At 37.2% G+C, this 11,370-nt stretch overlaps 1 protein-coding gene across 1 annotated transcript in view; it reads right to left on the minus strand.

Moving 5' to 3' along the window:
- LOC104279799 (tolloid-like protein 1) overlaps window positions 1-10,946 on the minus strand; it is a gene marked incomplete at both ends in the record, with an annotated part of 35,334 nt that extends 24,388 nt beyond the window's left edge. The window contains 4 exons of the mRNA XM_009877211.1: window positions 1,372-1,517; window positions 2,543-2,659; window positions 4,082-4,184; window positions 10,831-10,946. Coding sequence (XP_009875513.1) covers window positions 1,372-1,517; window positions 2,543-2,659; window positions 4,082-4,184; window positions 10,831-10,946 — 482 coding nt within the window. The remainder of the gene's footprint in view (window positions 1-1,371; window positions 1,518-2,542; window positions 2,660-4,081; window positions 4,185-10,830) is intronic.
- Window positions 10,947-11,370: the final 424 nt, after the last annotated feature.

Raw genomic sequence — 11,370 nt, forward strand, 5'->3', positions numbered from 1 at the left:
GCCATCCCTCACACTTGCAAATAGTCCGTAATTTGGTAGTCAGAAAAAGGCCCTGGAAGATAAGAAGAGATGGAAGTTTGTTTCTCCCAGAGGTGATACTGAACTGGGGTCAGTTCAAGTGATACTGTACTGCGTGTGGAGACAGACGCTGAGCATCTGAAAGGAAATCGAATACTGTGGCAAGTCTTATGCAGAGGCATAGTGCCATTTATTTGGGGATCGCATTAAGTACAACTGAGTACTAATGGCAGACTAGGAAAGCTCCATACCTAGTCAGTGAATTACATAAAGTTACTAAAAACATTGTTCATTTTCAACATGGCTTAGCACGAAAGACTGACGAACTATGTTAAGTAATCTTCAGCCAGAATCTGAATACTGTTTGGAAAACTTTTTGGGCAGGGAGAGCTAGTCTTGTCTGCACTAGACCCAACATTAATTCAGGATACAAAAAAGGGAAAATGAAGTAAAATCCATGAAATTATTAACATTTCCACTGTTTATATTCATAATTGCTGGTAAAGTCCCAAATCCTTGTTACCTCATGCTCAGACCTTTCACCAGTCATAGCAAAAATGTGTCGTACCCCTGAAGTCTGTCTGTATGACTAAAATTACAGGTCGGAAATTATAACTATATTTACTATATCGTTTATATCTATGTGCACCATAATGCCAAAGAGTTTCGATTTTGAAAGAGGGTTATTAATGTCATTATTGCCGAAGCATATTCAAATAAAACAAGGGAACTCAATGTATATTACTAAATTTATCTGCAAACTTTAAGCCAGTGTATTGTGCTTGTGTAAGAAGAGACATAAAAATATTTTTTGCTATACAATAGTTTACACTATTGTTTAGCAATATTATGCACGGAGATGTACACTAAAGACACACAAATATGACTCACCATGGCTTTTTTCTTCCCTCTCTAAATATAGGTTTGTAATCTGAATTTAAGTAGGGGTTTTTTTGTTTCTTTATTCTCAAAAGAGAAGCCAAAAACCACAGCAGTTTCTTTCCAAATAGACATTTCTTTTTAGCAATAAGATTTAGCAAAGATAAAAAAAAATCCCAATTATTTAACAGAATATTAAAACAGCCTTTCTGAACTGGATTATGTATTTGCTAAACTGCAACTATAGTCAGTACTTTAAACATTCTAATTCAAAGAGCATAGAAAATGTGAAAAACCTTAAATCTTGAAAATTTCTGCAGAAAGGAAGGTTTCATGGAGAAGAGAATTGGACTCTGGAGCTCACTTTTCATAGAGAATTCTTAAATTAATTCAGAGGTTTAAATGAGGATTCCCTTAAATGCCATTGTCACTTATCCACTAGATGCTTTTCTGAGATCAGTTAAAAGACCTTACCTCAAATGCCTGAAAGGTTAATCCTACATTGTAGTTTTCTGACACTGTTATTTTCCACACACATTCCTTCATTGGTCTGTAGTCATCAGGATAATTGGGAGACTGGATCTGGCCTTCATTTTTGTGGATTTCACCTCCACAGATAGCTGATAAAAGCATACAATTCTCACCATCAATAACGACATTTTCTGTTTCCCATGCCCAAACTGGTATTTTATGCTTCTCCTTTTAAAACTAATGATAAGATTATTCTAGAGAATACATAAAAAGTCTACCAAGGATAAATTATTGAAAACTCAGTCCATTTAAGCCTCAATATATATTTCAGTTAGCAAATACAATTCAGCATTTCTAATAGCTCTAAACATGTACAATGTTCAGGAAGATTTGGAATCCTGGATAATGTGAATGTCTATTACAGGATATATTTAAAAGGTCAAAATAATTAAATTTTACTTTTACCTTTGAAATATATTTAATAAACATTTGTCATTAATACTTACTAACCTTTAGAAAGAGACATACGAGACAGAAATCTCATATTTTATAATGATCTACAACTTTTAACATACAGCTTATCACTTCAAGCTTACATTGAATTTGAAGAAACAGCTAATGTAAAAAAATATTTTCATTAAAAGTAAATGCTCTTTTCAGAGTCCACAATGAAAATCATGTAAAGATGTGTGAATATCAACTAAATCATGCAGTTTACCATAGATTCAATATTTAAGAAAACAGTTTCTATTTTAAACAGGTGAATATTGACTTGCTAATATATTCACTGTGGGCGTGTGTCTCTTAAGTAATCCCAGAGCATATGGAAAATTTAAGTCAGATTTTTCTGAAGAATAAACAGAAAGCACTCAAAGAAATCTAACATTAAGCACAAGAACAAACACATTTAGTTAATTAAACAACTGGCAAAAAAATACTTATGAATATTATCAGTGGTAGTGTCCCTGGAGAAGAGGTCATCTGAAATATGATCACAGGAACAGTTTTGAAATATTCTGTCTAGTAAATTAACACCTACTGTCTCTTTCAGTAATAAAATGCTGATTTCATATGATCTTATTTCTGACTTTTTAAAAAAAATAAATATTCAAAGGTATCCAGTTAATATTTTTACTCCATAATCAAGTCATTTTTAATGCTGTAAGAGGCTTACCTTCATAAATTGCTGCAAAACCTTTCCCAACCCAGTTGCTGCTGCTGCGGAACTCGATCCACATCCTGCTGTCAGAGGATGCAAGGACTTCTGGCAGTTTGTCACCACAAAACCTGCCTAAAAACATGCAACCAGTAACTGCATTTTCTGCCACTTCTGAAGCCAAATGCTGCAAACATTTATACAAGTGTTTAACATTATAAACAGGAGTAACATAAGCAACTCAGTGGAACTATTCACATGCTTACGGTTAAGCACATGTGTTTCTGCAGAGCAGGACCCAATACACAAAGATTTTATTATCAAGCTTTCAGTACTTCTTTTCACTGCAGTCAGGCTCTCAAGCCTAAACATAAAACCTTAGGGGAAAAGTAGAAAAATTATTGTTACAGATTGTTTCTATACACAGAAACAGGGGAAAAGTGAGTACCTAATCTTGAGGCACTTAATCTAGGTCACAGTAATACTGCTCATTGTGTCCAAGGACCAAAAGGGATTTGAAAACTGACATTACCCTAGACTATATTGTACATTTAAAGGCTGCCTAGGTAGGGGAAATTTCTGTTTGCCTAGGCCATAGAGAACGGAACAAAAGAAAAGGATAATTACTGTATTGTCTTCATTGTTTTTTCTTTTTTTTTTTTAAGGCCAAAAAAATAAGCACTATTGTTAAAAAGCTGTCCTCTGTAACTGTTTACTTTTCTTTCTTCTTTCACTGTTTTTAAATTGTGGTTGTTAGGATGCTAAGAAACAGTTTCAGTCTTCATTCTAAAAATAATGAAAAAACTGACCCAAGAAGTTAAAAAAGTTCATGTTTCCTATGGCGCAAAAACCCCAGTTTCAATCAGAGAAGATCATGTGATGTCAAACTGAGCCTCTGGGTTGGGCAGTGGCATTACAGGGTGTGAAATCTTCCCACCAACCCTCCAAATTAAAAGTGTGCCTGAAGCTTCCTGCATAATAGTTGCAATTCAATTAATTATTTCAACTCAATTATTCATTATTTCAACTCAATTCAACTTAATTCATTATTTCTTAGCATGTCTTCTCTCTGTAAGAACAGGGAAGGACTGACAAAGAAGAAATAGAAGTAATCTTCTATTCATAATTTGAAAAGTACAGGAACAGAGCTCATAAGTACAAATTTACAGTGAGTGCTCTTCGTCTTAAGTCCACGTGCTCATGACATGCTTTGTGGATTTCCCATCACATACTATCGATTTGTCCTGTCTCCCCATTTCTGTGAACAAAACTATGGCAACTTCATTTTTCAGTACTCAAAACCAAAGCAAAAAGTTGCACATTTTGTACTTCCCATCCTTCTACACACGTAGATGACTAACAGCTACCTGCAGTGAAAGGAAGGCTTGAGGTCTGTAGCCAAATGAATTACTTATGTGAGTCCATTTGGAGGCTTTTCCCATCCCCAAGTTTAGACACATTCTAAAAACCAAGAGGTTGGTTGTGGGTTCAACAGCAAGCATCTGAAGTCAACGAGTGAGGTAACTACGGAGAGTGCAGCGTTCAACAGTTGCATACCAAGCAGAGGTGATTTTCTCCAGTAGCCATCCCTCACTTCAATATAATCGTACCAACAGAGACTGCTCTTGTAAAGGTCCATGGTGGTGAAGTTTAAAACAATCTGCAATCAGAGGAGAACACCTAGTTAAGTCACATGGGGTTAATAGTAGAAAATGATCACAACAATATTCTACAGAACCAAAGTCAGTGGTCACCTGTAACAGGGTTCCAAACACTTAGACTCTTAATTAACCTCTCCTCAATTATTTCTTATAGTAAGTAAAAGTTGTTTGCAAACATTAAAAGGTTTTTTTTTAATTTAGTCTTACATATTTGAGCTGATTCAAGACAGATCACTCATTTTATTGTTTACAGGAAGCTTTTCACTACGAAAGAAAAAATTGAGAATGCAAATATAGTAACGTGCTAATATAATTTTAAGGATGTTCTTTGATGATTCTCCTGCCTATTCCTCTTCTGTTCCTTTCCGATTATAATCAGCACTGAGAGTTTTTTGGTATTTTTTTTTTTAAAAAATATGTTTTCTTTTGGTTTGTGCTTCCTACTACTGTTTTCACAAGAGTATTTGTTCACAGACAAGTTAAATATTTGTGGCAATGGTGGACAGTAAAGCTCAAGGCCATATCACTACAACAAATGGCACACATTCTCTTAATGACTCTTAATGAAATGTTAGTAGTTTCTTATATAGAAATCTGAGTTTTGTGCACTTCTGGAACTTTTGAACTTGGACTCCCAATTTTACGGAGCACATCTCTAAACAGGCATAGTTTCAATATTTAATAGCAGGACTGCCCTAGACCATTACATTATGCCCCTTTGGTTTAGAAATACTAATCCTAAACTGCGATAAACTTACGCTTTTAACAAAAGAATAGGATTCACAGGCGGACACGATAGCTTCAGTTTGGACCCTGACTGACTATGAGAGTCTTAGCATCACGTCCTTCAATTTCAGGGATAAGTCCAAACAAGAAGATTAAAACTCATTCATATTTTGTATTACAAAATCATTTCCAATTCATACCCTTTCACTGGATTTAAGTGTATTTGGAAAAAGAATTCATTTTCTTCCAAATCAGTTCCTCAGTGTAGATTAATGAGTGTTTTGACCTAACTAAAGATCTTCTTTATTCACGTATGAGCATAGAAGTGGTTTTATTTTTAGCTTTGAATCGAAGAACTCACAAATCAATTGAAACCTGCTATTGTGAAGCAAACATGAATTGCTGCACAGTGGCAAATACCTCACACTGCAAAAAACCATACATCTCCGTGGCAGCCTGTGAAGCAGCTGTGAGCGTCAGTTGAAAGGAGAGGAATTTACCCTTAGGCCCAGCTGCATGGAGGAAATGTAACACTGCAACTGGAGTAATGGGTCCAGGCAGTCAGACGGGGTTTACTTCCATCTCCTCTCAAGGCACCATGTGTCTCTTCAACCACAAAGTAGTACAATAGTAAACCAGAAAGGCAGAAGTTTTTCAGATTGTTAAATTTTAAGACAGTTAAAACTATTAGCTATTAGAGGAAGCCACTTTAAAGAAAACATCAAGCTCAGTGGTTTGGGTGTGTAGATAGTAGACTGTCATGGTAAGACTCATCTCCAAACAATGCAAAATGGTGACAATATTTTATAGCAAAACACTATGTGTGTGTCAATAGTAGGCTAGCAGGGGTTTTGATATCACTTACTTTCCTCAAAAAATAACTAAGAACATCCATATGAGCAATTATGTTCTCAAAAACCTGTTTTCAATACAGAATAGAAAACTTTCTAACTTAACCTTAAAAGCTGTATCTTCCCTTATTCCCTAGTGCTGACAGTACTGACCATTTGGGTGAAACACCAAACTCACAGGTGATGCCATTCAGCTTTCACCTTTACTACCACAACACCATGGGAAACATAAAACATCTGTGAGGCTACACATGAAACCCAACAGCCAGAAGCCCTGTACAGGAAGGCACATTATGCTGGCAGTCCCAGCCCTGTGGGATGAAGGTACGGGACGTGAAGCATGCCACGGACCATCAGGACGGAACAGCTTAAATGAATACCTGTTTTGATGGTTGAGTATGGCCAAATATATACATCACTATAAGTTGCTACCACAAAATGTGCTAAAGGGTTGCTTAAGCAGCAGTCTGCCTCTAGCACCGTGTTCTCCCTGGGAACATCCTGCAAGCAGCTTTGGTACATTTCAGTGTAGAAGATGCAATAAATGTAGTCTGCTCTCTCTTGGCCCCTTCCTTCTGTCATTTTAGGGCCACAAAGGGAGGCCTTCAGATAGCTCTTATTTTTCCCTTGCCACTTTTTCACCAGGGCCCTGGTGGAGGATGATTTTTTTTTTAATTTTGCAAAATAGGAAGAATATTTTCTTTCCAGTGTTCCAGTGAGAAAATTGTCAGAAAACCTTCAATGCCATACTACTCGGTTTCCAGACTATTGCATTGTTTACCTAAAAATGGTATCACTAAAGCATTAATTGATCCTCTCAGTGGGCATTCACTAGGTTACTGTGGTTGTCTCCATTCACATGCTGTCATGCTTCTTTTAATCTAATTGCAACACCTCCTGTTTCAACTTCTCTGTCCTATTTTCTGGACAGGGACTCCCCATACCATTCTTTCCTGGAACCTTACAACTCACCTTTTTGCTTTTGCCTATTGCTAAGCCTCTCAAACTTTCCAGATGTCTATCCACAGGGCACTTTGCCTTTACCATTCAGGCACTCCCTCAGGGACAGGTACCGAAGAAATTAATGCGCAAATATTTTTCAGAATTCCAAAACCACTTACTTACCATGTTATTCTCCATAAGAAATAAGCAGATCTAGCTAGAAGTACAATAATTCATATGCTTTCCTCTGCTTCAGTTTTTTATTACACTTCCAGGTGCTAACCGAGTCTACCTCTGAGGGTGGCAGAAGTCCTGTATATTCTCTCATTCACACAACAATTTTGTCTGTCCTTTATAGACTGTTTCATCTTCAACTTGTCCTTCAATTAAAGAGGCCTCACCAACTACAAAATTTTTGTTCTTCTCAGCTCATCCACCCTGCTGTTCAGACTCTTTCTAAACTCTTACCCTTTTTTCCCAAGTTTCTCAGACTGTAGGTAGGTATCTCTCTACGTAGCCGTATCAGAAAACCCTACTGCCCTCAGCAGTCTCCTTATCCTTTTCCACCCATCTATGCTAACTTCGTCACTGTGCAAGTAGAGGGGTTCGCAAGGGGGAGAGCCTTTTTCTCTGCCCAGATGAGATGCAGACAGCCGGGTTAGGGACAGGCTACCTTCCACAGCTGTGTAAGTCAACCCAGCTGGCTCTGTTGGAAGCAAGTTATGGAAGCCGCGTCCTACCTCCTCTTTTGGCTTAGCTGTGCAGAGCTTGAGGTCTAGCCACAAGTTTTGCCTTTTTCAGGACACAGCCGAAACATCAGATTTCTGTCTTCTGTTTGGAAATTTGCCTTTTTCCAAACCTTAGTTGCAAGGATGGAGTTTGGAAAGGGATGGTTTTACTTAGGTGTGATCATGTAATTGACTCAAAGTATTGCTATCTGAATGGAAAACGTTAAAATTTAATGAGCCTCCTCAATGGCCCCCTCCTTTGAAACTATATGAAATAACCTTCACAGCTTTTTCTCACTCTCACATGCCAAGGTATTTGATGATACAGCAGTTCCTTAACATTGACCAGAATTCATTAGCTGTACATAGGCAGAACCTCCAATCTGTCACAGCATGATTTCTGGTCAGGAACCAAACAAGTATAAATATATTTAAGATTCTGATTTGCAATTCTGCAAAGTATTAAATATAGCTACAGACAAGGCAGAGCTTGTTAAAGAGGACAGGATGGCTGAAAGTCTTCACCAGGAAAACAATCAATGGGTATTTGTCAGCACAATTAAGGAACTATTGATTACAAAGCAGATTCAATTGTGCTATTGCAGCTTCAGACAGAATATATCATACCTCTTCCTGCTCGGGATAAGAAAGCAGAAAATTTCAGCAAACACCAGGTAGTACTAACTAAGTTTTCTGCAGATGCATTTTTTCCCCATATCAACACAAATCAAGGATTCATCTGTCCTATTTTATCATTCATGTAAAATGTTAAGGCAAATTAGAAAGTCATGCAACTTATTAAAAAACACAGATTCAAAAAGAACACTGGCACAGTTGCAACTCCCTATGTCAACAAAATTTCTACACATCAGAAGGTGGGATTTGCCCTGGCACAGGGCACACAGTATTACTAACACCATCCTCCCCCACAGATTTTTCTGTGTGTATATATATACATACACATATACACACACACACTGTGTACAGCTGTTTGCCATATAGTCTTAAATCTTGAGAGAAAGTAAAAGGTGAATGAACTGCCTTGTTTAAGTAACAGAGATGCAGATATTTTAGGTTGGGCTAGCAATTTATGATGCCTATCAAAAAAAGGAATGCTGTAGCTAGTGTGTACCGCTGCAGTCTCGTCCTTCACTGAATTTCCTGCCATCAAAGACTGGAAGTGACTGTACTTGCAGGAAAACAGCAGGGATAGAACTCCTCTAAACTATGCTCAAAGAGCACAATGTTGATACCTCAATAAACAAGAGATACAAGCTAGACAATGTAGACTGATGCTTTCTCAGTTTATTTTTAGGCTAGTAAGTAAGGGGCTCACTAACATTTCAGAACATGATGTGATGTACTTATACATACTCCACACAACATTCATGGTATCTATCAGGGTCAAAGCAGCAAATAAATGAACAAAAATTTTATTTTTTTTAAAATTTTCTTTCCATAACATAAATGTTACCATCATTTACTGATAACATTTGGGATCAAGTATACTGTGTGTCCAGGGTACCATGGTATATACCTTAGGTAAGATTTAGACCTCATTTCTGCTATAGGCTATTTACATCAAGTACTTGCTGCAAATAGGATCCTTTATCTCAAGACAGAAACAATCCTATAGGAACAGCACTGACAAAACAAACTTTTTTACATCAGCGCAATATCATTTACTTCACTCTTGCTAAACTATATGGTGACGACAAGAGCTGGAAGTCAGAACAGTGCCCTACAGACACAACTTGTCATGTCAAATTTCAATGACAAATTTCTGCTTAGCCTTTTTCCCCATTTGGGGTGGAGATGGACTTCTTACATTGATGACTTCAAGACAGGGCCTCTCCCCTATTAAGCTTTTGTACTGTATAGAAGAGCTCCAGTGGTGGTTACAATCTCAAGGCACAATGGTATTACATTATAATTACTCCAACATCCACAGATAGGCTTTAACAAAATTGGAGTATGCTATGAATACTTCAACATGACCATTTTTTAACTTCTAAATTAATATTGTTTTCAAAAGCCAATAATAATTGTAGTTGAACATTACAACTTTTTATTTTTTTTTAACTAAAGAATGGAAAAAAACCCTTAAACCATTTTTGTTGCCTTCACAGCAACATTGAAGAAACAACAAAAATACTGTGGACATAAAATTGCCTATCTAGATGAATTTGCATCATTTGTGCAAACCTCCTCTTATTCATCTGTTTTCATTTGTTTTTCCCTGCCAACCTGCAGAGCCACCCACGTCCTGCAAGCACAGTGTGTTTATTTCTCCTCCTGTCTCTGGCTCTTGCCCAGAGGAGGGTGAATGTGTTCCAAATGACTTTGCTTTCATCCTCCACAGTGGCAAATGCTCCTACAGGATCTATTAGTACATCAAGAACATATATTCTTAATGTCTATGAGGACCCTGACCTGAAAGAAACATGGAATAAAGTAACCCAGTCAGGAGAAAACCGTGTCCAATGTGGAGTGGGAGATCACTGACAAAACTGACCAAGGTATCTGGGGGCAGATGCTGGATTTTTCTTTTTGGACTCTCCGTACTGAAGTTGGTGCTATGTTCTGTATTTCACTCTTCAGGCTATATTTGACTGCTTAACGTTGACGACTGCTTCTTGTAAAGAAACTTACATCCTATCTTTTTTCCTACATGTTATGTCTCAGGTGAAGCTTCCCATCACCCCCTCATTTATTTTTGAGGAAGGCTAATATTTGAGCCAATAATTTTAAAAAAGCTTCAGCTAGCTGGTTTTGAAAGCATACACGAGAAGAACAGGTTTTGTTTTCACTATGATGGAACATTTCTCTCTTGGAACTGTTCTCACTAAACAATATTTTTCACCCACTTTTTCCCTCAGAATTGATGCCCAGAAAGCAAAACTAAATATACTAGAACCGATACCAGGGAACACTTACAAGGACACTTTCTTTACGCCATGTTATTACTGTGTGACTTTAGAAACATCTAATTTAACATACCAAGAGTTTCCTTAGGCAGAGCTCAGCGCTCAGCCTCTCACAGCTCTGTCAGCTCACCCTAGCCTGTGCTGGAGAAGAAACTCTTCAGAATTCTGAACTACTTCTTCCAACATTTACATCAAAACACTAGCTGAACTGGAACCCAGTTTTGAAGGGACCTCAGGATGGAAACATGTAGCAGATTGAAATAATGCCTTTATTTTACATGGACAGCCACCAAATAGATGATGATGTTTTTCTAATGCCATAGACCAAAGTGTAGTCAAAAGCAAATAGTTCATGGTCTCATTTTTTATGGCGTACCATTGTTTTCAATTAACTTAAATGAAACCCTAAAGAAATGCAACATTTTATTTTGAAAATAGCATCTCTGCTTAGCTGAGGGAATGTTAAAATACCTTCTCCCCTGGGGTCACAGAGACTCTCCATATGCAGTGTGTGTAGGAAGGATAACCATTTGGAAATCCTGGAGAAGAAAAGTTGCCTGTAGAATCCTGCAGTGTTTCTCCGCAGGCTGAAAGAAACAAAATACAGTAAAAATAAAAAATTGAATGTGCCTAACAGAGAAAAATGCATCTTTGCAATATCTGCTCAGAATACATTTTAACTCACTGCAGATGCAGAATGGAAAACAGACTATTTTTTCTACGATTTATTCAAAACAATGATTTTAAGCCAGTCTGACATTCATTCCATTTTACACAGGATGTTTTTATTCCATGAACTATTTCACTTGTGTGCTGTCTGCTGACATATCCAAAAATACAGCAGAGTCTTAGAAATGTCATTGCTGTCAATCAACTGCAAAATTATACATATAATTTTACTTTGGTGAATAAAAAGGTAGCCATACCCTTAGTCACATAAGAACTAAAACAAAAGTAAAACAAAAAGTGGCATGGCATGATGGGCATCGCACTGGAATTTTGTCAGTGGTT

This window comes from Apaloderma vittatum, unplaced genomic scaffold (assembly GCF_000703405.1).
Source record: "Apaloderma vittatum isolate BGI_N311 unplaced genomic scaffold, ASM70340v1 scaffold13619, whole genome shotgun sequence".
NCBI lineage: Eukaryota > Metazoa > Chordata > Aves > Trogoniformes > Trogonidae > Apaloderma > Apaloderma vittatum.